This window comes from Schistocerca americana, chromosome X, assembly GCF_021461395.2.
Source record: "Schistocerca americana isolate TAMUIC-IGC-003095 chromosome X, iqSchAmer2.1, whole genome shotgun sequence".
Classification (NCBI taxonomy): Eukaryota; Metazoa; Arthropoda; class Insecta; order Orthoptera; family Acrididae; genus Schistocerca; species Schistocerca americana.
The window spans coordinates 811,528,724-811,555,128 of record NC_060130.1 but is presented as its reverse complement, the minus strand read 5'-3'; the positions used below and the strand labels follow the sequence as shown (position 1 = coordinate 811,555,128).

The 26,405-nt window shown below is 41.0% G+C and overlaps 1 protein-coding gene across 1 annotated transcript in view; it reads left to right on the top strand.

The window, feature by feature from the left end:
* The first annotated feature begins 1,018 nt into the window (after nucleotides 1–1,018).
* Nucleotides 1,019–26,405, top strand: part of LOC124556332 (homeobox protein GBX-2-like) — a 454,600-nt gene continuing 429,213 nt past the window's right edge. Inside the window, exons 1-2 of the mRNA XM_047130302.1 lie at nucleotides 1,019–1,263; nucleotides 1,396–1,508. Coding sequence (XP_046986258.1) covers nucleotides 1,019–1,263; nucleotides 1,396–1,508 — 358 coding nt within the window. The remainder of the gene's footprint in view (nucleotides 1,264–1,395; nucleotides 1,509–26,405) is intronic.

Below are 26,405 nucleotides of genomic sequence, written 5' to 3'. Positions count from 1 at the left end.
TGAAGGTATTGATTGCGTCTTGCCACTGGTGTGCTTTATGTATGACCAGAATCTCTCTGGGTTTTCTGCCAGATTTCGAGACAGAATTTCGTTGTGGAAATTATTAAAAGCATCTCGCATTGAAGTACGCGCTATATTTCGAACTTCTGTAAAACTTTGCCAATCTTGGGGATTTTACGTTCTTTTAAATTTGGCATGCTTTTTTCGTTGCTTCTCAATGTGTATGACCTCTTACTGGACTGACGAAAGCGTCTTGCACTGTACGAATCTATCTAAGTTACAAGGCTTATAGCTTATGTCCATGCTTAGATGATTCTTTTTTTTCTGGCAATCCCTCATGATTCGGTCATTATAAATAGAATACTCGACCAAAAATTTAAGAAGAGGCAAACATTTGTGAAACAATTCCCTTAAGATCTATATAGCGACTAACTCTCTAAACATTGCAACGTCACAATATGCGAGTAATGAACATGGAAGTGTGCAACCGGCCGTTGTGGCCGAGCGGTTCTAGGCGCTTGAGTCAGGAAATGTGCTGCTGCTACGGTCGCAGGTTCGAATCCTGCCTCGGGCATTGATGTGTGTGATGTCCTTAGGTTAGGTTTAAGTAGTTCTAAGTCTAGGGGACTGATGACCTCAGATGTTAAGTCCCATAGTGCTTGGAGCCATTTGAACCATTGTTTTGGAAGTGTGCACTCACGAACTCCATCCCCTTGCAACCGTGCCGGCGTGCTATCACTGATAACACAACTTCAGCAGAAATAATTCAGAGACACTGATACACAAACTCGCAGGAACATAAATACTACAAATAATACTGAGTTCGAAAGGATGGGCCGTGAATAAAGTAGGAGAGGCGATGCACAGAGAATACATTATCACGTGCAGTGCGTTTGCTGGGACGGATGTATTTAGCCGAGACACGGCATAAATCTGGTAGCCGCGCCCGTTAAACGCAAGCCACGCAACGCATCGATTCATTAGGCAGCCCGCTTCGTTACGGCCGAGCGACTTCCTAATGAGGTGGAAACTGCCGAGGGGTGGCGGCGGTGGGCGTGGCGTCCCGCACGCGGCAACCAGCGATTGGAGTCCGGACGACCAATGGCAACCGAGAGGGGCGGTGCCGCGGTCGCGTACGCGGTACGCCCCGCGGATGCTGCGGAGCCAGTGCGGAAGCCGCGGGCGATGTGAGCGCATGGAGGCGGCGCGCAGCGCGTTCTCCATCGATGCCCTGATGGCGCGCGCCGACGCCGCGCCGCCCCCGCAGCCGCAGCCGCCCCCGCAGGCGTCGGCGCCGCTGCCGCTGCAGCTGGGTCTGGGGCTGCCACTGGGGCTGCCTCTGCCACTGCAGCTGCCGCTGCTGTACGGCGCCTGGCTACCCGTGTCGGCGCCGCCACCACCCCCGCAGCAGCCGCCCCCGCCGCCTCCCCCCTCGCACAGCCCACCGGCGCCGGCTCCCGCCCCTGCGTCTGTGCCAGCGTCTGCCGTTGACGGTACCTCCGTCGCAGGTCAGTCCCTAGGCTCGACAAAGAAGGCCAAGCTTGTCCATTTTGGATACTGACTGTGCATTAAATGAATATAAATGGAGACAACCGTGACCAGTCAGTTATCAAATTGTTGTTTATTCCTGTACACTAGTTTTCGAGCCTTTTCCGATAGTAGGGAAGATGAATGGTCGACATCAGCTTATTGGGAAAATTCTAGGAAAGTGTCGCTCGTCTGTAAACGAGATATCGTGTAGAACAATTTGTTACCGGTAGGTCCTTCCACACCCGAGTGCTACGAAAATCCTCCATGATCTCAAACGGATATCGATGGAGGTTAGACGACGTCCTTTTCGAGAAATGCTATTGGTTTAAAGTGCCGGCGTTTACGACTGACTGCAGAAATATTCTACAGCAGCCAACGTAGGCCGACATCTCGACTAAAGACAGAGACGGCAAAACACGAAAATTATGGCTCGTACGGAAGCATACAGATAGTCGTTTTTCCGTCCCTCTGTTCGCGAGTAAAACTGGAAAGGAAATGACTAGAAGTGATACAAGTTACCCTCTAACATGCGCCGTTTGGTGCCTTGCGGAGTACGCATGTAGGTATAGATTTCAGATGGATCATGTAGGGGCTACGTATTTGTTACTGTAGCGAGATGCTAGTCACTGACTCTGTGACGAGAAAATGGGAAACATTTTAATGTAGCTCCACGGGTGACAGTTACATGATTTGTTATATGCAAAAACTAATTTCCTTATTCACTGCATCAGTATGGGCGGTATTGTTGATTGGTGCAGAGGCTGGCAGTTGACCCTCATGCCAGGAATCTCAAGGAAATGTAGTTCTTCCACAAAACAATTGTGTGACCGATTGTCGAGTACTGTTCATCAGTCTGGGACCCATATCAAGGAGAATTAAAATAAGAGATAGAGAAATTTCAACAAAGAGCGATAAGTTTCGTCATGGGAATGCTTAGTAAGCGCGAGAGCGTAACGGGAATGCCAAACAAACTCCAATGGCAGACGTTACAGGTTAGGCGTTGCGTATCGCACACACTTTTACTATCAAATTCCGAGAGTACGGTTCCGGGAAGAGCCGGGAAACATATTACTTCCTTCCACATACGCCATGCGAAATTTGTGACGGTGACAAGAGAATCAGAAAATGAGCTAATTCCGAGGTTTGTCGACAATCATTGTTCCCATGCGACATTCGTGGAAAGAACAGGGAAGAGGTGAACAGATAGTTATAGCCTACCAGGCGTACCCTCCGCCACAGACCGTAAAGTTGTCTGCGGAGTGTAGATATAAGTGTAGATTGTTGTCGATATTCACATGGAAGTTTCCATTTTCATTGCTTGTTTACTGTGTAGCCAATAGGGAATGAAAATGGGTGGGAAGCGCCAGCTAGGTACGAACATCAGTATCGCCCGTACTGCCAAAGTAAGTAAAGATATTGGTTTTTCGACACAACTTGCGATGTAGCTGGGAATACTCAGCGTGTTGCTCAGTCAGTCGTATCTTTCTGCCACAGAGCCAGTACCCAGTATCATACTGCGAAATGAGAATGTAAGTCCCGCATGCCCCATCTGAAAATGAACCTGGAGAAGTGTAGGGAAATAAACAAGTATTTCATAAGTGAGTGGTAGCTTTTATCTGTATTTATACTGAAAGATCTGTCTTAGTCGATAAACTACGACAATCTGGTACTTCTCTGTCACTCGTATCACAGCGGTGAACAGCTATTGTCCGAATAAAATGATGGTGGTGACTTCCACCTAGTGCATGAAAGGTTATCGAAACCAAAGAATGGATCTCAAATTTTAGAGGAAACGGCTGTGAAAACGTAACTCGAAATGGCTCAAAGGCATTTTATCCAATATTGCAACTGCGCCATCACGCTCGTTTGGCCAGGTTGCCAATTAGCTGCGAAATATATAAAAAAAAACGTAGGAAGGTGGCTCCAAATGGTCAATTAACACAGTAGAAATACGACACTGAGTAAGTTATAATTTAGGGCTATAAAACCCAAGATATGCGAAAACTGTTCGTCATGTGAATTATTTATTTATATATTTCATTAACAGTACAGAGTAACCCACCGCCTTGAAATGTAAGGTGGGTCGGATGCTTCTGAATCTAATAGCAAAGACTTCTCATTTTACAATCTTATTCGTATGCAGTTGTTAATGCTTTTTTTTAGTAACATAAAGAACGTAATATATAAAGATTTCTCTGAGGTTACAGCGAATTGAATGCTTAACAATTGTTAAAATGGTCCCATATAATTTGTTACTGCCTAGTTGATGAGAAAATAGTTTATATAATGCAAATGTGAATGTCGAATGAAGCGTAGGTCCTACTGTATGTTTATAAATAAACTGCAGAGGTGATGAAATGATTTTTCTTTTTGTATTTCACAAGAGCTGCAATTTATTTTATCGTAAGCAGGGACTTCAGAAAGTAAGTTACACATCCCGTCCCACGCTAAGACCATTACACAACAAGAGCGGCGCATTGTCAGAAAAGAGTAACTGTTCCGGGTTTCCTACAGACACAGTTCTGCTGCGATACGAATAACAGATGCAAAACACTGTGGGAGGGAAATGGAGCGCCAACTGGAAACGTGCTCCAAAGCTGAAGTACGTGGGACAGCAGATTCTTCTGGACAAATCGTGTAAACTGCACACAGATTGACGTGGTAACTCGGGCGGTGCGTGCAACGGCGCGTCCAGTCGTAGTGAAATAGTGCCAGAGACGACGGGAAGCGGGCTGTGCGATTTCCTGCAAGCTGACAGAACTTCTGGTAGGAAAGAGCTTTTCCAACAGTGATGATGATCACACAACGGTTCACGAATAGCACCGTGACGAGGGAGCCGATTTTTATCTTCGAGGAATTGTACGATTGCTAGAATATTACAATTGTTGTTTATAGAGATTTAGTGGCTAGGCTGAAAAATAGTGCCATATAACAGTTTGACTTTGAAGTGTTGAGCAACATTCAATAAAAGTTACTTGGCCTGCCATAATAATATATGACTTACATTTTGAAGTCCCCTCGTATGCTACTTTATTTTTTCATACTATTGGGCTGGTGCATAAGTTCATAGCGTTTTCCGTAAGTTCAATAGACACAACAGACATACATACTAGAGATTTAGTCATCAATAATATATTCTCCTTCACTATTTACAACAGTCTGCCAACGGTGGGGTAACTTTCCCATTCCGCGACTGCAGGAATCACGTGATTTTAGGCGAAGAAGCTATGTTTGGAGTGCACTTTAATCTGGAAAGGAAATTTCTCGAAGGTTGTTCGGTAGACGGAGCAAGACGTGAAAATCTGAGAGATCGAGATCAACTGAATAAGATGGGTGCGGAATGACTTCCAAACCCAACTCCTGTATAGTGATTCTTGTCAATCTAGCAGAATGCGGGTGGGCGTTGTTGTAGAGTACCATCACTTCACACAAACTTCCTGGACTGCATCTGCAAGACAATAAATGTCAGCAGTGATAATTACACCTCGGCGAAGCATATCGTAGTACACCACACAGTTGCTGTTCCACCAGATGCATAGCATTATCTTTTGCGGATACCGCAAGTTTTCTACAGGGAGCTGGTGCTTTATTTGAGCTCAACCATTCCTTTCTTTTCCTTATGTTAGCATAAAGAACACCATTTATCGTCGCCAGTACCGATATAGGATACGATTGGCCTGTTTTGTTCACGAGCCAATTGATGACGAGAAAGCAGAGATGCACATATCGCCACCCGCTGATTTTTGTGATTTTCGCTTTACGCATGCGGTACGGTACCCACACACCCGATTTTTGTTCCTTCCCCATTGCGTGAAAACGTCGCATGGTGGTGGAATAATCAGAGAGCATCACATTTTCCAGTTCTCGAATACACTGACGCGGATCATTGGGCACTATTGCGTTTAAACGATTTTCTACAAACTCCGTAGATATCACTGAACGTGGAGAGTCACTAATGTCAAAAGATCTTCCTTAAAACGAGAAAACCATTTTCTTGCCATGCTCTGTCGGATGGCACCATCCCCGCACTCGGCGCAAATGTTTCTGGCTGCCTCCGCTGTTGTCATCCCTGTATTGAACTCAGACAGAAGAAACTGTCGGAAACGTTCCGATTTCTCCGCTTGGCATTCTATTTTCTAGCGTCCACAGCTCCACTCACGATCTCCAAATGACAAAATGATAATATGTAAACTCAAACAACAACAGTGAAGTACAACTCAAAAATGACAATCGATAAATAAACGCATTTTGCTTTGTCTTATTTATGGTACAGCTGCACAGCTACTGTAATGAAAATGAAGAATTACCATTAGCAAAAATAGAAAGACAGAAAATTTCGTTATCTGAGGAATATTTCTCAAAAATAAGTTACACATTTCTTAATAATGACCTTACAATTAGCTTTTGCGCTGAAAGAAGAATTAGGGGAATGAACATAATACACAGAAAGGACGAAAAGCGAAAAATATGATCGACAGAAATTTGTAAAATGAAACGTACGGACGAAAAGATTCAGACAGTATATAAACAAAAGCAAAAACACTCTCCACCTTTACACATCTTAGACGGGAACGACACTATACCGTACACATAATCAGTACTCTTTCGAGTTAGTACCGCAATTAGACTTGTTTATTTACAGTGTTACATTTACACTTACACAATAATGATTTCGGCTTTTAATATTGTGTCCTTTAGCACGACACTGTGCCATCTTAGGCAATTTATAACACTTAAAACACTTGATAATGGCACTTTAAAAGCCGAAATCATGATTGTGTAAGTGTAAATGTAACACTGTAAATAAACAACGTTCTAATGGCGGTACTGACTTTAAAGAAATATATTATGACTGTGGTCCCACATTATGAAAAAAATAGTAATCTTTCAATTCTTCATAGAACAGAAAAGAGGAGCTACAGGAAATTTATATAGTAGGTGGAGATTAAGATAAGCTCCAGTAACATTTTAAACGAACGAACCACGTTTATAAATAAAAAATAAATGCGAACTTAGACACGATTATTCTCGGTACGCAGATAATTTAGGAGATAATACAGCCCGAAATTTTCTGATCAATGAAGAAACTACTTTCATCTAAGATAATAAAATGTTATCAGACAATGTATCTCTGAGATAAAAATCGCACAGTTACATCACAGGTATGTCGAAACAAAATAATTTCTTAGTCCACGATTACTATTAAAGATGCCGTAAATGTGTGTAAATAGTGTCCATACTGCCAACATACAGGGTGTAACGGACGTAAGTGCAGATATTTCTATCGGTGACTGAGGGCGGTGTTCTGAACAATATTACATCAGTCTTTACGTCAGTTGCAAACTAAAAATTATAGCTATTACAAGTTGTACGTTTTTAGGTTCGCTACTACCTCCAAGTACACGCAGCAAGAGTAAGTCATTAAGACTTATTTTCTCCTGGGCAGTAAGTCATATGTTGAAGAGTGGACGCGTGGACGCAAAGTGATTAGTTTGCACTAACAAGGTAGTCCACTTAGTGTTGCAGCTCCGTCCGTGAAGAAAGCATCAGGTAGTAAATTATGTGACGTGTTTGTGGGAAGAAAAGATAACCAACACATTGATTTGCGTACATATTAAAAATATCTGCACTTAGATCCGTTATGCCATATTTATATAAGCTATGCTCGAAACTAGGAGCAGAAAAATAAAATAACTTAAAAAAGAATAAATCGCGGTTCTAGTGGAATACACATAGTGCAAATACTTTTCGTATCTGCACTTTATAGAAGCTACGGAATATAAAATACGAGAAATATTCTGCATAAGTATTACTGCCCTTCTTCACAGCTTAATATCGTACAAAGACACGGGGATGACGTTAAAAATTCCGAATCCTCTTACATCAGCTGCTTTCTCCCACGCTCCCAAAAATTTCATTAAGTCACAGTTACCACAACACAGCTACGTTGTTTTAAAATATTCGTACTCGAGTAAATTTTATCTAGTTTCCTGTTCACTTCAGTGAGCTGTAGTCAGCAGTGAATATGAAGTCTTTCTACAGGGAACAGAGTGTATCCGCCAGGAGAACAGACTTCAACCAACGTTTCAAAATCTACTGACAACTTGTGAAAGCCGGTACACGTGTTGATCGAGGGGAAGTCACGGTTTATTACTGTATTTAAATTGCCTCACCCCCACTCTTAACGAACTACAGATACCGAAGAATCCAATAATAGTAAGAAATATATATAAATTGTGTCAATATGATAATAATAGCAAAATGAAAATGCTATGTGGCTAGGGCCTCCCGTCGGGTAGACCGTTCGCCTGGTGTAAGTCTTTCGAGTTGACGCCATTTCGGCGACTTGCGTGCCGATGTGGATAAAATGGTGATGATAAGGACAACACAACACCCAGTCTCTGAGCGGAGAAAATCTCCGACCCAGCCGGGAATCGAACCCGGGCCGTTAGGTATGGCATTCCGTCGAAAGACCACTCTTTTTTTTGTTGATCTTATTTTGTTCTATATTGTTCGTTGAATTTGTTAGTGGCGGACGTCCGATGACATTCGTTCAGGTTGTTCATTGATCCGTTCACTCAGTTTTTTATTACAGAGGATAGCTAAACCCTCTGACCGAACACGCTGAGCTACCGTGTCGGCGTTCAGCTACTAGAGACGGACATAATAATAGTAATAATAATAATAATAATTTGCTTACATCAATCCTTAGTACTTTTTTGCATAACTTTCAAAAAATTTCAATTCGGAGATATATATAATTAGAAAAGCATTTGTCCCAAAATTTGTGAAGTACTTGGGTCGCTGCAATAATTTAAGAACTATAATAGCTACCAAACGTCACAGCTTCCACAATGTCCCAATTTAAACGGTATAAAAATGGAAGTGTGCACACGCGTACATCATTTCACGTAACACTACGATCGTGGATACTAGTCTGATGATTGTGTGTATGTGAGCATGTAAATGTCTGGGAATACTGTTGGATCTCTGACTCATTTCCGCCTACATTGGGAAAACTAGTCTTTCTGTAATTTATTTCTGTTCTTAGTGGATCATCTTTTCCTATGTGTCTCTCCTTACTCAATTTCCGGTGGACTGTCTATCCTTCCCGTGGACTCACGAAACCTGTCATACGTGTTGTTTGTACCAGGTACGATCAGCCTCGACATTTTCGAGACTTAGTATTCGTGCTACTTGTTCTCCGAAAGCTAACTGAAAATTCTGGAAATTAAAATGTTAGATTGCAGCACACATTTGAACAGTACATAAGGACGAGCTTGCAGTATAAATATCGTTTTCTTTACGGATGGATGATGACGTCACTTTGAAACTAGTTCGTGCCAGCAATACCAAATTTCAAAGATTTACTGCATTGCCAGTGTGAGATCATTTGATTGTACGGGGTGTTTAAAAAGTCTCTCCGCAGTGCCGTATGATTGTTAGCGGCGCGTGCCGCATGCCGCAGTGAATATACCGAAATGAAACTCAGTGAAATACAAGTTATTAATTTATTGAATATTCAGTTTTACTCACAAATTTTCACATTAAATGTTGAAAATGTCCGCCCTGTTGTTGAATACACAATTCAATTCGTGTAATCATGTTTCCAAACACAAGCTGTAACATTTCTTCTGTAACAGAAGCAGTGAAAGTGGAGTTTGCAGTTTTCAATTGATCTATGGATTTTGGACGGTTCTTGTAGACAGTTGCTTTCGCCACACCCCTGAAGAAAAAGTCAGATGGTGTTAGGCCAAGCGATCGTGGAAGCCAAAGTCCCTGAGAAATTATGCGATCACCAAAAACATCAGCAAGCAGTGACACTGAAACGCGAGCTGTATGCGCGGTTGCACCATCTTGTTGGAAATAACCGTTCAGTATTTCACTTAACACAAGTTCCCCTATGAATGGGTACAGATATCACTGCAGTATCGTTGTACGTTTATTGTTTCGTTGAAAAATATGGGACCCACAATCCGACGTCTAGAAATTGCAACCCACTCCTATTTTCACAGAATGAAGTGGTTCCTCATGAATACACAATGGATTTGCAGTACTCCACATACGAGAATTTTGCGAATTCATGTACCTGGATAAATGAAACCACGCCTCATCAGTGAAAAACGTTTCATTAAGAATATCCCTTCCATTTTATTGAACGATATTTTTGAACCATTGACAATAATGCACTCTCTTGCCATGATCAGTATTTTTCAGTTCTTGCACGACTGTCACTTTGTATGGGAAAAGTTCTAACTTTTTCCTTACAGCTGTGTAGGCCTTTCCGACACTAACATCGATTTCCTGGGCGAGTTTTCGTAGTGACTTGTTCGGACTCACGGACATTTTATCGGAAATACCGAGTAGTTTATCCACAGACAAAACGCTAGGACGACCACTTCTCGGTGCATCTGTCACTGAACCCGTAATTCGAAATTTGTTAATCAAATCTCGCACAGTATCACGACGTGGGAGTGTTGTCTCCGGGAAAACTGAATTAAATGTTTGAAGAACTGAAACTGTGTATTTACCGCCAGCTTTGAACACTTGTTCGACTAAAAACACACGTTCTTCGATGGTTAGCATTTTAAGAGTGACAAAAACGAAACAAACGAACAAAGGAACTAAACTTAAACGTTCACGTCAACGCGTAACGACACACACCAACGATACTACTGACGCTGGCTGAGATAAAAGAAACAGTGGAATGTTGGGAGAGTCCACTTGAAGGGAAGAAACCCAGGCAGGCGAACAATCATACGGCACGCGCGGCTAATACTCATACGGCAGTGCGAAGAGACTTTTTGAACACCGCGTAGAAGTCTTTCTGTTTGAAGCGTCGTCGCGCCACGTTTTTGACCATTACAGAGGAAGGTGTAGGCACCTTGGAGACAAATTTAAAACTTATGCATCGCAATGGAAGTCAATTGCGGGGTTTGAAAAAGTGGTCCTTTTCGTGCAGCAGTGTTTAACGAAGTACTACCGGAAGAAGGCTGCGCAAATCTTCTGTCAGATCTTGATAAGATTTCAAATCGGTGCGTACGTTGCCATCTTGCTTTAAAATGTACAGAAACTATAATTTTTCGCTTCTCAAAACGAAAAAACGTAGTGTCTTATGACTGCAACATCAACGAGTCACAAATGGAATAATCCAACCAATACAGATGGCTCGGTGTAACAATTTCCAGCTACGTGAAATGGAACGATCCCATAGGCTCAATCGTAGGTAAAGCAGGTGACAGACTTCGGTTCATTCGTAGCGTACTAGGAAAATGCAAAAAAATGGTTCAAATGGCTCTGAGCACTATGGGACTCAACTTCTGAGGTCATTAGTCCCCTAGAACTTAGAACTAGTTAAACCTAACTAACCTAAGGACATCACACACATCCATGCCCGAGGCAGGATTCGAACCTGCGACCGTAGCGGTCTCGTGGTTCCAGACTGCAGCACCTAGAACCACACGGCCACTTCGGCCGGCCAGGAGAATGCAATGAGTCTACAAAGGAGAGTGTCTACAAGAAACATGTTTTACCCATCTTATAATATTTCTCATGTGCGTGGGATCCTTACCAAATAGTAGCAACAGAGCTACGAAATCTGTAAAAAGAAGGGTAGCACGAATGGTCACATGTATTTTGTCCCGGAAACGCTGAAAAAACTGAAGAACGGGTGGTTGAAGATACACGTAAACCATCCCGTGAAAGCCTAGTCTCAAGAAGCAATTTTAAGTGAGGAATCTAGGAATATACTCAAACCCCTTACGTACTGCTTCCCTAGCGACCGTATGTGCAGTATTATAGTAATTACAGCGCACGAAGACGAGTTAAGTAATCATTCTTTCCGTGCGCCATACTCGAATGGAACGGGAAGAAGGACTAATAACAGGTGCAAATGTAAAGTACTCTCCGAAATACACCGAGTATAAATGCCAAACATTGAGTATCTTTGTATTTGACACTCGTATTGGATGAATACAAGAACTGGCATATTTTATAGTGGCAGTACTAATTCGCGATGTGGGTGCGTTTTCGAATACTTTATGTACTTCAGTGTATCGGTTATGTGGCGTTGCCAGAAACACGCCTGAAGGCGAAATTTCATAATTTCGAAATCGATCGTTTAAATAAAACATCATTAACAAAACATCCGAGTAGATTACTCGATAACAGCATATTAGGTACGACTGCTGTTTGCGAATGCACATAGTCGTCCCAAAATATGATACCATAGGAGACAGTAAACAGAATATAAGAAGAACAACAAACTTTGTAGTTTCAAAATCAGTGACAGTGGAGATTACTCTTACAGAGGAGATAACAGCAATCTGGATTTTGCAGACCGACTCTTGTTGGGGTTTACCGTTGGCGATAAATTACTAGGAACAGTAAAAGCCGCAAGTTATCTAGGAGCATCCAAAAAACAAGGACTGTATACATCTAGATGCAGGAAAGACAGATTCTAGACTGGGGTTAACTAGCCTACTCCTAAGAGGATGTGCTCGTAATTCACCTACGAAACTTAGGAAAAAAGAACATCGTTCTACCGAATCTTGAGCACTGAGTCAGTCGGCGAATATTACCTGAGAGGAGTTGGAGAAGATCGCCGGTCCGAGCCCAAGGGGTAGGGGTTGGAATCATCTCGCCAACCCTCCCTCCCATACCCCAAAGAGAATTTTACTAATAAAGTTTATATTTTTAGATACATCAGTTTCCAAATTTCTCAGATAATTTTCGGAGAATAAAGTAGCGTGAAATGTGAGACTATCGAAATGTCACAGGTTCTAGAGAATTACAAGCAGTATTTAACACAGGACTTGCCTGGAGACTATCTCACATGGATGAGCCTGCGGCCTGAGCGGTAATATTCCAGTCAGGGAAAGGTGTCTCCATTCATAGGCTGCCAACAACAAATGTGAGGGGATTCAAGACTCCGCAGGCAGACTCGACAAATCGTAGGATGCAGTGAATTAGAAGTTACCTGAGAGTACCTTTCCATTTCATAAAAAAGTTAAGGAATTGTTTTTAAATCTATAACCTAGATGTGAAACCATAACCTATGTGTAAAAGAACATATCATGTAATATTTCAGGACACCCACTGAAGATGCCTTGTAAAAAAGGCGAAACGCGTCTGGATGCATAAATAAAAATAAAAATTTCGATGTGCAGCATGCAAAAAAGACATTTTCTTTGAAACAACTGCAATTTAAATCGTAGGATGTTGGGTAAGGCAAGCCAGAAAGGAAAATAAAGGCCCTTAAAATATATATAAAAAAACACTGATTTTCTCTAATATAGACGAAAATAAATGTATAACGGGTACTCAAATGAAAACGAGCCACATGGAAAAAATTAAGTAAACTGTTTATTATTTCAAAATAGTCACCATAACTGCTAATACATTTATCCCACTGTGAGGCAAGAAGGTCAATGCCTTCACGGAGAAATGTCTGCGGCTGTCCAAGAACCACGATTTTACCCAGGCGTGCACATCTTTGCCCGAAGCAAATGTACAACCACGAATGCCTTTCTTCAGGGCTCCAAACATACGGAAACTGCATGGGGAGAGATCGGATTCTATGGAGGATACGTTAGGGCTTCCCAGCGAAGCTTCTGCAGCGTAGTTGAAACAACAGGCATGTGTGCTACAGGAAAGTCACGATCATCTTTTTCTTTGACTGCAGTGGCCCGCTGCTTATTCAATTTCTGGAACACGGCGCCAAATTAATGCTAGCGGCATGTGGACACTTTGCAAAAATTGAGACGCGCCATCAAGTCCAAACGCGCAGAAATGTTGACAGACGACGTCATTCAGTGGCAGGATAATGCCAGGTCACGTGTCTCCCAGGGTCCGCCGACGACGCTGCAGATGTTTCGCTGGGAACCCCTTACACATTATACATACAGTCCCGATCTCTCCATATGCTATTTCAACATTTTTGATGCCCGGAAGAAAGACATTCGTGGTTTTCGATTTGCTTCGGACGAAGAGATACACGCCTGGGTGCAATCACGGTTCCGTAGGCAACCGCAAATATTCTTTCATAAAGGCAATGACGGTCTTGTCTCCCATTGGGATAAGTGTATTTACAGTTATGGCGATTACTTTTGAAGTAATGGAAAGGTTACTAGTTTCTCCCATCTGTGTCGTTTGGTTATGATGGTCCCTTATTAGCCGGCCGGTGTGGCCGAGCGGTTCTAGGCGCTTCAGTCTGGACCCGCGCGACCGTTACGGTCACAGGTTTGAATCCTGCCTCGGGCATGGATGTGTGTGACGTCCTTAGGTTAGTTAGGTTTAAGTAGTTCTAAGTTCAAGGGGACTGATGACCTCAGATGTTGAGTCCCGTAGTGCTCAGAACCATTTGAACCATTTTTTTGGTCCCTTATACTACAATGAACAGCAGTCCCTACCATTTATACGACTCGTAGCCATGGTTTGCAGATGTGTAGCTATTCACAATGATAGTGAAACACTAAAAATGATAAATGCACACAACGACTGTACAGCGTGTTTAAGATAAAGTGTTTCACTGTGTAGTTTACAAGATAAGTGTAATAAGTGAACGGGATGTTTATTTAGATAGGTAAAATAAAAAAAAATTACTCTTTGTACTGCGAAAATCGTCTGTTTAGTTATTTTCCTGAGAGTTACAGAACCAAGTTGTAATTTTTTAAATGTAACATTATTTTTCGGGTACCGTACCTCAATCGGCAAAAACGGCAGTGGCGTATTACATGGATTAAGCTTAAATCTTAGTAAAACAAATCTAACGTACTGTCAGCTAAAGCACTAATGTGATGGGATGCACTGGGATGTTGTGTTATCCGTCTGTATGTCAGTCTGTCTGTCAGTTCGACTATTAGACGCCTTTTACTTACAAGGGAACCTCCCCATCGCACCCCCCTCAGATTTAGTTATAAGTTGGCACAGTGGATAGGCCTTGAAAAACCGAACACAGATCAATCGAGAAAACAGGAAGAAGTTGTGTGGAACTATGAAAAAAATAAGCAAAATATACACACTGAGTAGTCCATGTGCAAGATAAGCAACGTAACGGACAATGTTCGCTGATGAGCGCCGTGGTCTCGTGGTTAGAGTGAGCAAGTACGAACTCAAAGGTCCTTGGTTCGAGTCCTCCCTCGAATGAAAATTTTATTTTCTCTATTTTCGCAAAGTTACGATCTGTCCTTTCATTCATTGACGTCTCTGTTCACTGTAATAAGTTTAGTGTCTGTGTTTTGCAACCGCACCGCAAAACCGTGCGATTAGTAGAGGAAAGGACGTGCCTCTCCAATAGGAACCGAAAACATTTGATCGCAAGGTCATAGGTCAACCGATTCCTCCACAGGAAAACACGTTTGATATATTCTATACGACACTGGTGACGGCATGTGCGTCACATGACAGGAATATGTTATCGACCCACCTAACTTGCACACTTGGCGAATGGGTAAAAAGATTATTCTACCTTGCCCGATTTAGGTTTTCTTGTGGATGTGATAATCACTCCCAAAAAAGTGATGAAAACATAAGAGTTTGCCACATAAACTGCATCAAATGAATGCAACAGTTTCAGTGTCGCACAGTTTTCCCTGTGCTCTGTCAAAACGTATGTTTTTTACGTTTTCAAATGTTTCCATGCGTAGACCGTCAAATTCTGTATATGTCCAAGCAAATCTGAACATGTCCTGGAATTTTGGAGAGCGAAGTTGATTAGGTGTGAGTGCCTGAACATTGATAATTATCTGAAAATAAAAAATTAAAATTTTCACCCGAGAGAAGATTTGAACCAAGGACCTGTCGTTCCACAGTTGCTCACGCTAACCACGGGACCACGTCGCTCGTAAGCTAATGCTCTCCTTGATGTTGCCTACCTTTCCCATGGACTACTCAGTTTGTATATTTTGCTTATTTTTTTCATAGTTCCACACAACTTCTTCCTGTTTTCTCGATTGATCTGTGTTCAGTTTTTCAAGGCCTATCCCTGTGCCAACTTATAACTAAATCTGAGGGGGGTGCGATGGGGAGGTTCCTTTGTTAGCAACGGGCGGCCGGTTTGGCCGAGCGGTTCTAGACGCTACAGTCTGGAGCCGCGAGACCGCTACGGCCACAGGTTCGAATTCTGCCTCGGGCATGGATGTGTGTGATGTCCTTAGGTTAGTTAGGTTTAAGTAGTACTAAGTTCTAGGGGACTGATGACCTTAGCAGTTAAGTCTCATAGTGCTCAGAGCCATTTGAACCATTTTTGAACTTAGCAATGGGTAGACGTATCAATTGAAATTTATGTCGCATATTAGGAGCTACGGTACCTTGGCGGTGTGTAAAATTTACGAGCCAACGTTAGTGCAATTAAAAGATACGGCCATTATGTCACAAATTTCAATACTCGCAAACTCACTCATCAAGACTAGTAGGGTCCCCCCCGTTGCCCTAGAATCATGAAATTTGACAAGGAAGATTCCACAGAACAAATAAGGAAAAATTCGAAAATTGTTAATTTGTAATAATGTCGTAAAACTATTTGGTTGCCATTTGTTGTCCTTTTGTCTGTCTTTCCGTCTGTAAAAATGCCTTTTTCTCAGGAACGGGTAGAGGTATCAAGATGAAATTTACGTCAAATATCAAGTCTGCTGTTCCTTCTTAAGCTCCTAAGTCAATGCATTCAAAAGACACGGTCGTTTGTAAATATCCATTTTTTTCAGGAGCGAGTAGAGGTATCAAGTTGAAATTTACATCAAATACTAAGGTTCACGATTCCTTGGAGGCGTATATAATTTGTTCTTCTAAGTCAATGTAGTCAAAAGTTATGGCCATATACGTCACATATTTTGAGACTAGCAAACTCACTCAGCAAAACCTATAGATCACTATTTATCTACATGTCGGGCCCTGTGCTCTAGTGGAGCCGGTGCGGTAGCTTAGCATGTTCAGTTAGAGGGCTGGTTGCCCTCTACAATAAACAGAGCTATTCAACAATGAATTTGAAGGGTTGCCATCCGCCTAGACCAAACACCTATAATAGCGATGAACAAAATGAAAAAAAAAGTGGTGGAAGAAAAACCGAGAGGTCGCGGGATAGAATCTCGGTCAGACAACGGATATCTCAAATCTTAGTTTTAAACTAGCTTTTACCTCTCAAAGACGTGATTCGGGTTCCACGTTAAGCTGTAGGTTCCCTTTTCCTGGCTGGATAACTATGGTAGGTAATGGACACACAAGTCGTCGAAGTGGCGTCCAGTAGAAAGACCTGCACCGGACCATTGAACCACACGAAATTATTATTATTATTATTATTATCATTTTGTACGCAATTATCAAAGTGCGAGTAATAACGTACATTTTCGGTTTCTTTTCTGTCATGTAGTTGATATACTCAAAGCAAATCAAATTTCTATAAATATTACTAAGGGAGCAAGAAACGTTCAAAGATTCTGGAGTAAATTCAACAAGTTGTACATAATTGTCTTCAGATGGATGTTCTGGTGGCGGAATGTTCATTTAAGTGTACTGTTCAAACGAGTGCTCCCTTTCCTCAATGCGCAACTCACTGCACTTTCTAAACGATCTGCGGACAACGTGTGGCAGCAAATACGCTGACGTTAGTGACTGAAAAACGAGCGGAGATATAATAGTAATTGGAAGAAGAAATCAGTATTTGCTTCCAGGCTCGGTATAAGGGCGTAGACCAGGATAGAAATTTTTTAGTCTAATTTTTTAACTGGCTTAAAACGTTCCTTAGACGGTCTATTTTTAAGACTCATTCATATAAAGTGTGATATAAATGTTGAAATGTGTTGAAACCGCGTTTTACTGCCTGGGGTTCTGGCGCGTCCGACCACTCGAGTGCAACAGATGTAATAAATACTACAGTAGTTACTGACGGAATAGGGGTTTTGTTAGTGTCGGATAATATCGCAGAGGGCATTAGTATCAACTAAAATACTATTCTCAGTAAGATTACCCTTCATAACATGAATCGTTTATGGTAAACAGTCTGAAAGTACGTACTTGTATCGCGTCCGTTTAACTTGCTTTTCATATTAATTTAAACTTGAGTGCTTGAAAATGACAGACAAACTTATTTATACGGACAGAAAAGGTTCGAAAAATAATTCCAGTCCTGCAAAAAAGGTTCGATTAGTAAGCGGAAGCCAGTTAATTTCGTCAAAATGAGAGTGTTTCGACATTGGCGCAAAACAGACCAAATGTACGGTGTTGGCATTGCCGATTAAAGCTCTGTTCAATTTCAATATTAAAAAACACAACTTAAAAATTTAAACGCTTGTTTTTTTTTTTTAAATTTTCAAGTTGGCGGGAGCAATAACTCATGAAATATACATGCAATTGCATTATGCCTTTTTGTAACTTTTGAGTCGGCGTTTTTTCTGTTGTAGTACGTAGCATATTTGGGATATATTTTAAGTTCTATTTTAGAGTGCCGTAATTTTGTTAGAAAAACATTGTTTAAGCTTCCTTACGTACTACGGTAGACATTATCAGTAGTTTCAAAACAGTTCTGGAAAGTTTGTTCTAGGCTGAGAATTGTGGCGTTCAGACCTTCCACCAATCGCCCTCGCACTCCGGAAAAGCCTTTCGTCGATGTCGTGTAGTGTCTCTGAGTGCAAGTTTTTGTACTTAAAAATACGTAATACAAATTTTAGGGTGTACAATAAGGTCTAAAATCAGTTTTGTAATTTGTTTGTTATTTTATTGAAAAAAAATCGTGGATATTGTTTCCAAAATCGAGCGTCACCCTGGTCTAGGCCCTAAAGACCGCACGGGATCTGTAACACTAACGAACTACTGAGTCCCTATTCACCAATATGTAAGCCTACTTACTCTTAATAATGCATTATTTTACTTACATATAACGATTGAAGGTAACGTCTAATAATATTTGATTTTACTTATTTCAGCAAAACAGTTACTATATAGTTTTAAGCACAATCGTTACAGTCTCAGTTACGGCTTATACCAACAGGAATAAAGCGGAAGAACAAGTTTACATTATAACACTACTACAATCTGCAGATTCAGTCATTAGTCAATTTTTTAAATTAAAACACGCTCTGAAGGACTATTATAAATAAAATTATCATCTTGTAATGGAATTGCATGATGTACTGAATGTTTTAGTTAATGATGTGGATTACCACAATTTTCGCTCACGTTACTCGTAGCAAGTCCAAAGAAGTGTATTCAGCTTGCCTTTAATGATAAACCTCCATCACAGAGCTAAAATAAAATTTTAATCCACGACAAATACTTAGCTCGTTTAGGAACAGAAACCAGCCAAGTGACCAGTGTGTTCTTACTCTCTTTCTTTCTTTTTTTTAAGTGGGAGGACTGAACCAATCGCTGGCCAAGATTTTTACCGTCGTTAGAATTATCAGCTTGCAGTACTGACAGTTGCTCGCCGTTGTAGACGCTGACTCTAGCGACTCTCCTGGTATTAATTATGATTTAGTACAGAGCACCTTTCAAATTGAAATGCATAATATTATAAGCTTTGACCTCTGGACACAATAAAATTTCGCAATTCTCTCCACACGACTATGTGACACAGCCCAACGTTGCGAAAGTCTGGTATACGTTGTGCTTAGCGGCGGAAATTATCTTGCTCATGCTGAGCACAACACTTGACGATAATGTTGATGATTAGTGAAAACCACCACAGCTGCATTATTTTACATTCATTGTGTTATGACCTGTTTCGTTCGTTCAGCATCATCAGGTTACCAAGCTGTGCTTTTAAGTCACTACGCGAATGCTCTGCTTGTCGTATGTGATGTTAAAGAACAAACAGCTTGGCGGAAGAATGGCGATTAGGCACGGCATGCGGCGTACAGTAAACGTGCTATTGTACGCAGCATGCTTGTCTGCTAGCCATACTTCGGCCAGACGGTAGAAAGAATGTTTTGGATTTGGTCTTTAACTTTACATACGACAACCATACCATTTGTGTAATGACTCAATCACAGCTCAGCAGCCTCATGATGTTCGACGAATGAAACCGCTTGTAACACAGTAAACTTGTAATGGAAACGGAAATGCCGTGTGGCTAGGGCTCCCGTCGGCTAGACCGTTCGCCTGGTGCAAGTCTTTCGAGTTGACGCCACGTCGGCGACATGCGCGTTGATGGGAATGAAACGATGATGATAAGGACAACACAACACCGAGTCTCTGAGCGGAGAAAAATCTCCGACCCAGCCTGGAATCGGACCCGGGCCGTTAGGTATGACATCCCATCGCGCTGATCACTTTTTTTTTTTTTAAATCTCATTTTGTTCGCTTTTGTTCGTTGTATCTGCTCGAGGCGGACGTCGTAAGACATCGGTTTAGTTCGTCGTTGATCGATTAACTCAGATTTTTTATTACAGAGGGCACGTAACCCTCTGACCGAACACGCTGAGCTACCGTGCCGGCATCCACTCAGCTACCAGGGGCGGACAATTTGTGATAATACAATGGAGGTGGTTTTCATTTATCTTAACCTTAGCGGCGGAAGCTGGAAACCGATACTGGGATATTCATCGGAAGACAATGAGAATTCTGTCGTGTATGAATGGATTGAACTCAAGCATGCATAAAAACTTTATAGAAATACATTCAAACATCGTACACACAAATGGCAAAGGCTGAATACAAAATTAATGAAAGACACGTAAAACAGGAATGCAAAAATAGCACTGAGTAAGTAACCTTAGCTTACACCAATAACTGTCAGACTTTTAATTAAGCTATTTCGTTTAGATCGTACGTCGTTCGGTACGATGTTATTTCCACAATTTAAGGTAAACGAGTCGTCAATATTGTGATGCAAATTCGTAAAAATGAACAACATACTATAGTAGAACACAACATGTCGATAACAATATCGTGCCAATTTGTAATACGTAACATTAACGAAGCAGCATAGCGACAAATGTATTCTTCGAACGTTCAAAAATACACATAATGTTATGCGGACTAGCTATTATCTCTGTTACTTTAAAAATAGTGCCTAATCATATGAACAGACTCGTAAACAGTATTATTGTCTTCAGTAAAAGCTGTTAGCTATTAATTTTTCGCCAAACAACTGGGCAATCCATCTGCGGGGCCGCTGACATGTGGTATACGGATAAAGCGTTTCATTCACTGTTTGGCGAAGAGAAGCGCCCATAAATGTTATTTGTGCATAAATTGTGAAGGTGATAAAAGGAAATGCTCCAGCTTTTTCTTAAATACAACAGGGTATTAAATTTGTGTCTGATCTGATTGTTAGACTCTTCCGCCAAAACAGTGACCAAGAAAGAGTTTGAGAACGTTTTATCTCACCGATGGGTAGAGACGGTATACTATATAAGTGAAATACTTGAGTTGTGATTATACTGAGAGGATATGTACGTGAGCTGTGAAGCAAGGTACTTAGGGGCATCCACACTGAGAACCTGGTGAAAAAGCCATAGCATACGCTTACGGTAGTCGTGCAGTTTGTCTTGCTGCAACCTTACAAAGTGCGTGCGTATGCCACTGAAATGGTCAAACAGGTAGACATGGCAGCTTAACGCACAGCACCATTTATAGTTGGCTCTAGCCGTCTAGACTTTTCACTCGTCGAAGTGTGCTGGTTCACATCGCAATTGTGGAAACTCGGCAGAAGGAGTGACGGCACAAGTTTCGGTTTCAATTATGTTCCGAAAGGTTTGTAGAGCATAGATATAATCGAAAGTCTTCGTGCTTGTGGTGACAATGTTCTCAGCTCAGAAGAGGTGCTTATCATTGGCAAGCACTTCATATTCGACAATCTGTCTCTAATGAAATCGTCGTCGACAGCCGTCGAATCCTAGCATTTAGTCCCTTTGGAGTGAGCGCATTTTAACAACAGCTACAGGAAGCGATGGGACTCGTTGCATTATCGCCCACCGTTTCTTTTTACGAAGAAATGTAAAAGAATGTCGCGTTCACCGCGCAAAGTGACATCAGAAATGATGTTGTTACGCAGATTTTCACTTTTTTCGGAAAAAATTCTGCTCAAGTTAAAAATTTGCTGAAGATTCAGACAGTCACTGCTACATCAGTATAATGAATGTAAACAAAATATTTGAAAACTGTCTTCAAGAGCAGTTCAAGGCTATATACGTGGCATCAAGGGGGCTTTGCATTGTTCAAAATGGTTCAAATGGCTCTGAGCACTATGGGACTTAACATCTGAGGTCATCAGTCCCCTAGAACTTAGAACTACTTAAACCTAACTAACCTAAGGACATCACACACATCCTTGCCCGGGGTAGGATTCGAACCTGCGACCGCAGCAGTCACGCGGTTCCGAACTGAAGCGCCTAGAACCGCTCGGCCACCGCGGCCGGCTTTGCATTGTTGCTGAAATTGTGTGTTACCCGAGAAAACTGACCCATGATTGCGAAGTAAGCACAGAGAAAGAGGAACGGAACATATTATCGTAGAATGAAAACTTGGATTTCTGGTCAGAGTTGTAGCATGATTACGTTTACTTTTCAGATCAACAGGTTCTGTTGAAGTCTCCGCTCATTTCGTAACTCAGAGATCGATTTTGAGTGCTCGATCAATACGCAATAGATTTATGGCCCTTGGTTTATCATAACCTAATTCTTCACATAATAAACGTTTGAGTTGATGTAAAATGACAAACTTTCGGCTGTTACATAAAGTTGCTTGAAATTAACAGTCACTTTACATATCTTTTTACTTGCATTTACTTTATCAGCTTTCTTAAGTTTTTGTATTTAGTCTCTCTGTTAGAAATTATCCCCAGCATTATTAACATTTATTGGAAGTTAGAACACACCTTATTAGCAGTGACATAATAGGTTCTGTGCGGAATAGCTGCCATAACCTACTCCCGCAAAGTCTCGTAGGAGAGTACTGCTCAATTTGTTTTTCGACACTTCCTTTGAGAAGTCTTCTGAAAGAATTGAAGTACCGCAGTCGGAATAAAGGACCAAATAGTTCGATGCAGGTAACTTGTTTCATACAAAAGACGATGTTTTCATTCATTAGAATAACGGTTACTTACGCTGTACTTTGACCTGGAAAAATCCAAGTCCAGGTTTGCAATCTATGAACAAAATGCAACCTCTCTGTTTATATGTGTGAACCACATTCTGTAGGATTTTGATGTCACATTTGGACTGGTTTCTGTTTTTGGTTTATTAAACGCATTTCTGTTTTCGATTTATTGAACACTTAGTAGTGGTTACTGACGCCATAAGAAAGACATCACAAGTCAAAATAATAAATAAAGTCACCTCAGCTAAAGGTGGCAATTGTGGAGAGTTGTCTGTGTGCTAGGCAGAGAGACTGCAGCAGCAGTGTCAGATGATCAGATTCAAACAAACAGTATGGCACCATCACTGATGACGGCAGATTTAAGTGGAGTACTCTGTTGTTTAATGTTGAATGATAATAAACAATCATTATGCTAAGTTCTCTTTTATTTTTCAACCATTTAAAATCACCTCAGACATTCGGAGTCGTAGACCTACAGCCCTGGACGTAACAAATCAAAATAAGTATAAATATATCCACGAGAGCTGTGGACTGAGACTTTACTGATAAGAGCTTACTTTTTATGACAATACAACTCCATCAATCCTATCTGGTAAGGCTTACATACCGCACAGCAATACTATAGCAAAGGACAGTCAGGCGTTGTGTAGGCAGTCTGTTAAATGGATTTTTTTTGCGTCTGTTATGTATTCTGCCAATAAAACGCAGTCTTTGGTTCGTCTTACACACAATATTTTCTACGTGATCGTTCCAGTTCAAGTTGTGCGTAACTGCAGTACCTAGGTATTTAGCCAAACTGACAGCCTTTACATTCGTGCGATTTATCGTGTAACAGAAATTTAACGGATTGCACTTAGTACTCGTGAGGACAACCTCATATTTTTATTATTTAGGGTGAACTGACGCTTTTTATCACAATACATATGCCTTGTTCAAATAATTTTGTAACTAGTTTCGATCTTTTGATGATTTTACTGGACAGTAGATGACAGCATCATATACAAACGGTTTAAGAGGTGTGTTCAGATAGGCTCATAAATCGTTTATACAGATTAGGAACTGCAAAGGGCCTATAATAGATCCTTGAGGAACGCCAGGTATCACTTCTGTTTTACCCGATGCCGTTTCGTCAATTACTGCTAACTATGACCTTTCTGACAGGAAATCACGAATCCAGTTGCACAACTGAGACGATACTCCACATGCACGCAATTTTATTGGAAGCCACTGGTGGGGGACAGTATCAGAAACCTTTTGGAATCTAGAAATGTGGAAACCATTTAAGATCCCCTTTCGATCGTGCTCATTACTTCGTGCTAGTTGTGTTGCGAAAGAGCGAAATTTTACGAATACGTGCTTATTGTGTGTCAATAGATCGTTTTGTTCGAGGTAATGTATATTGATGAATTCTTCTCGGGTTATCAACCGAGTGGTGGCGTCGTCTTGTCGCAACGTTTCAATGAGTTTCGTACCCATCGTCTTCGCCAGAAGATGATGGGTACGAAACTCATTGAAACGTTGCGACAAGACAATGCCACCACTCGGCTGATAACCCGAGAAGAATTCATCAGTGGAAAACCCCGAGAAAGACTGAAATCACATGTAACTTACATTGTTAGAAGACAGTGTATGTTTCAGAATCCTTCTGTAAATTTAGGTCAGTGATATGCGTCCGTAATTCAGAGGGTTACTACACGACGATACGTTCCTGTGGACAACAGCATCGTCATTGATCAATTTGATCGCATCCGATAAATATTTTACATATTATATTGAGAACATTAGAGTTCCCATTACGCTTCCACACCCGGTGTTATTTTCAGTTCTCTTGAACTTTCGCCATCCTTTATTTTTTGATACTTGGTCCTAGTAATAATATCTTATAAGGAATCAGATATTTGTAAAGAGCGTATTCTGGTTATCAGTTAAGACTTTGACAGAGTATCAAACACCCGTCGAAACGCTAGAAAGACGAAATATTCCTACTCATCTTCATCTACTATTTGCAATATATCGTGTATAAAAAAAACTAGGTGTGCTTCCCAGGAGTGGTTTTTCTTGATTCGTTAAGAGAAACGTCTTTTCTTCCAGTAGAGTGCTCGAGCTTAGAATGAGAATACATTCAATAATCCTCCAGCTGGTGTCTGTTATATTGGTCAGAAATTCGGTAATTCTTTCTTGTCTCCTTATTGCAAATCGGAGTGACCACCGATCTTTCTGATTCCCGTGGGTCCTTTCGACAAAATTAATCTAAGATACATGCTGATTCCGCAGCGTTATCAATGTGAAATGGGATAAATGTGGTACAGGTCAGGACCTGGTGCTTTCTTCGATTTGAGTACCCTCAACTGCTTTTCAATGCTCCGAGTACCTATTTCACTTTTTCATTCGTGGTTATTCAGGACGATCAAACATTGGTATGGTAGTATCTTCATCCATGAATATATTTTTAAATGCGAAATGTGATCTTTCTCTTATGTATCTCTCTGTTGTCCTCATTTTCAACAACATATTGATTCACTGGAAATTAAACGGAACGTTTGGATCCATTCATTGACTTTTCATAGAAAGAGAACGTTCTACTATTTTAAGGTAGAGCTATCTTCAAGATTTGACTGGGGAAATTATTGCAGGTTCCACGTATACTTGCTTAGCCCTTTTTCGAGATGCACGCATTGTTATTATTTTTTCTCTATCAGTTTCGATACATTCTGTTTTATGGCGAGAGTATAGCGATGTATGTTTTCGTAGCATTTGCCAAGTGGTAGGACCAGACCTTGGTGGAGCTTTGACGTTTTTAGTACGTGGTACAAGTTTGTCTCGACCACGATTAAAGATGTATTTCAGCTAAAACCATAACTCTTCTGCGAACGTCACATTTGTTCAAAAGACAATCAGTTCTTTGTCTAATTAACATGCTACTATGTGTCTGTCCTATCAAACACAAATACTCTCCATAGCTATTACAAGTGGTGCGCTGTTAGACGTTATTGTAGTAAAGGAGCACTGAAATGGCTGTTAAATTGCTACATGAAAAACAGCTGGCAGTACACGTGCGGCTAATTTCTCTGAGGACACCGCGACACTCATCTGCTTTAATCGTGGAATGCTTTCCTGCAACAGGGCTGCAAATGATAATAATGTTTCTTCGCTTGGCTACGTGCCAGGTGATGGTATGGTATTTTATGTTTTATCGTCTGTAAAACCTATTTATGCAAACAGCAAAAGATGCTCGGCGGTTCGAAGGAAGCAAGAGAACAAGAAATGGAACGAGCCAACTATTAAAGAGAAGGAGACAGTTTCAGTTACTTTTTTGGAAAGTAACTGAACATGTTGATTTAAATAAAAGTATGTCTTCAAGATACAATGAAAATTTGAGAAGAGAAGCCGCTGGAAACATTAATAATATGAAGAAAACAAAATACATGCAGATTTTGGGTAGACATAACATTTTATCATTTCAGATGACAGGTGGCACTGTGATGAACAACAAAATGCTCCAAGTATTTAAAGATTTCTTTAAGTTTATAAATAGTTTAAGAAATGAATCAGAAACAGAGAAAGCTAATAATTAAAATAACGGTATTTTTTAAAATAATTCCAGATTAAGTGCATAAAGATTTTGCTCTGTCAAAACTGAGAAGCCGGCTAGAGGTGATGTAATTTCCATAGAAAGTTTTTAAACTGGAAGGAAACAAATGCAAACGCAACAAATAAAATCATGTACTGAACGTCAGAGTAGCAAACGAATTCTTCGAATCTAGCGTAATGCTGTAATTATTTTACTTCACAAGAAAGAAGAAAGATGAGAAATAAAATATCTATTGGCCTGTCAGTCTCTTCTC